Source organism: Camellia sinensis, chromosome 11 (assembly GCF_055761805.1).
Source record: "Camellia sinensis isolate YWXY chromosome 11, ASM5576180v1, whole genome shotgun sequence".
Classification (NCBI taxonomy): domain Eukaryota; kingdom Viridiplantae; phylum Streptophyta; class Magnoliopsida; order Ericales; family Theaceae; genus Camellia; species Camellia sinensis.
The window spans coordinates 174,798,272-174,800,376 of NC_138971.1; the positions used below are offsets into that span (position 1 = coordinate 174,798,272).

At 29.2% G+C, this 2,105-nt stretch overlaps 1 protein-coding gene across 1 annotated transcript; it reads right to left on the reverse strand.

The window, feature by feature from the left end:
- Window positions 1-1,165: 1,165 nt before the first annotated feature.
- LOC114313295 (subtilisin-like protease SBT2.5) lies at window positions 1,166-1,882 on the reverse strand. The gene is made up of 3 exons (XM_028259669.2): window positions 1,725-1,882; window positions 1,488-1,635; window positions 1,166-1,372 (listed from the first exon to the last, which is right to left on the reverse strand). The coding sequence occupies exons 1-3, from the start codon at window positions 1,799-1,801 to the stop codon at window positions 1,310-1,312; spliced, it is 288 nt and encodes a 95-aa protein (XP_028115470.1). The 5' UTR covers window positions 1,802-1,882; the 3' UTR covers window positions 1,166-1,309.
- Between the last annotated feature and the right edge of the window lie 223 nt (window positions 1,883-2,105).

Below are 2,105 nucleotides of genomic sequence, written 5' to 3' on the forward strand. Positions count from 1 at the left end.
AAGGAGGAGAATCCCCTCTAATTCAGATTTTGGATTGGCATGTATTGTTGGCCCTGTGAGGTCCATCACGGATTCTATTTTGATGATCCGAACTATTTATTATGTTGGGCATTTTGTATATTTTTTTCACACAAAAAATTAAATCGATCAGATAACTGTAATTTGTTCAATTTATTACGTTTTTAACCAAAAAAATTATGTTTTTAAAAATAAATCATAAATTTTTTTGGGTTAAACATGCGATAAATTGAATGAATTACAGTTATTGGATCAACTTATTTTTTTGTGTAGAAAAAAATACACAAAGTGTTGAACAAAATGAACAATTCAAATTATCGAAATGGGACCTGTGGTGACTCCACAAGCCCAAATAGTACCATTCAATCCAAAATCTAGACTCGAGGCGATGAAATTTTTTATTTTATTGATTAAAAAATATCCAACTTCATATGATTTTCACATTTGTAATATCAGAGTAAAACTTTTAAGTTGATTTTGGTAGGTTCAACCCTGTTTGAGAATAGACTATTTAAGTTAATTTTTTAATTTTTTATAAAAAATATGTAAAAAATTAAAGAGAGATGTGATTAAATTTTTTAAATTTTTAATTATTTTAGTCAAAAAAAATTTACCCAAACGGGGCCTGAATATGAACTTGTTGATTACCCAACAGTTCAATCCTCAAAACCCTTTCAATGTGGACTTTATTGGTCAACACACCAAACTTTGAAGACTTGATCTTGGTCAACAAACTGAAGTGTATTTTTTTTTTTTTTAAATTGCAATAAAAAAAAGTTTACTCATAAAAATAAATGTGGTTCAAATTCGATTTTTGTATAGTGAAATTCTATTCATAGAATGAATTTGGATGAATTTTTTTTACAGAGTGTTTTTTGTTCAATAATTTTTGTACAAATTCATTCGTAGAATGATGTAAGAGTAGCCTTTTTGTAAATTAAAAAAAAAAAAAAAAAAACAATTTGATGATTTTTTTCATATTTTATTTTAAAGTGATAGACTTTATCAAGACATTATTCTATATAATTTTTTTTGTATTACAATTGGGGTTTGAATATTATTACTCTTTTTTTGTCATGGATTCTAGGCTTGCTAAAAAAATTGGCACAGTGGACAATAGCCCACAAGCATGAGAGAGAGATTTTGCAAGTTTCAAAAACTAGATACATTGAATTACAATAATGGAATCAAGAGATACAAAGTTTCCCTTGTTCTTGCCAGCCTAAAACATGTACACAAAGTCACATTATCATTTTCATCCATTTCCAAGCCCTATTCTCTCTCTCCAAAACTAGTCAAGCTCTTGATTCTTTTCCACAACTCTCACTCCCTTTGCAGATCTAAGCACACTTGCCTGATTGTACACACCAAAAATGAATCAAACTTTCAATAGTTCTTAAATGTAGCTATATATATATATATATATATACAACAAAATAGTACTCGCAATATATCATTGTAGAGATCACCTGATCATCAGTGATTTCCACGGCAAAGCCATCAACAATAACCAAAGAAAATGTCTTCTTGTAGCTTCCAGGCTCGAGTGTCGACGACAACAACACATCGTGCTTCTGACTCAAGTACAAATCAAGCTCATTTGATCCTCTCTTTGTTCTAATATTAGAGACAACATTGTCATTAGATAATACACTAAGATATAGAAATTAGAGCGTCATGAAGTAATAATGCTAGAGAAAACTCACCGATTAGATCGAAGACGATCATATTCAGGATCGTAATTCATGAAAACAAAATACAACTCACTTTTTGTAGTTCCCATTGTTCCTCTCCACCTCTTCTTCTCTTCTTCTTTGTTCTTTTGTTTTGGTTGTGAAAAAATATGCAAATGAGTTTTTGCCCCACATGGTATGGATGTGTATTTATAGATGGGTTCGGTTTTGATTTTCTACTTTTTATTTTATTTTCAAAAAACAAAGTTGCCATTTATGGATTCTGTCTATATGCATTATTGTCAAAATACTTACTTGAATCTAAGCATATTATTTTTTCAAACATTTTTTTTTTTTTATAGTATTCTGGCTTCTTCTTCTTTTGTACAAAATTATAATATGGCTAAAATTGCA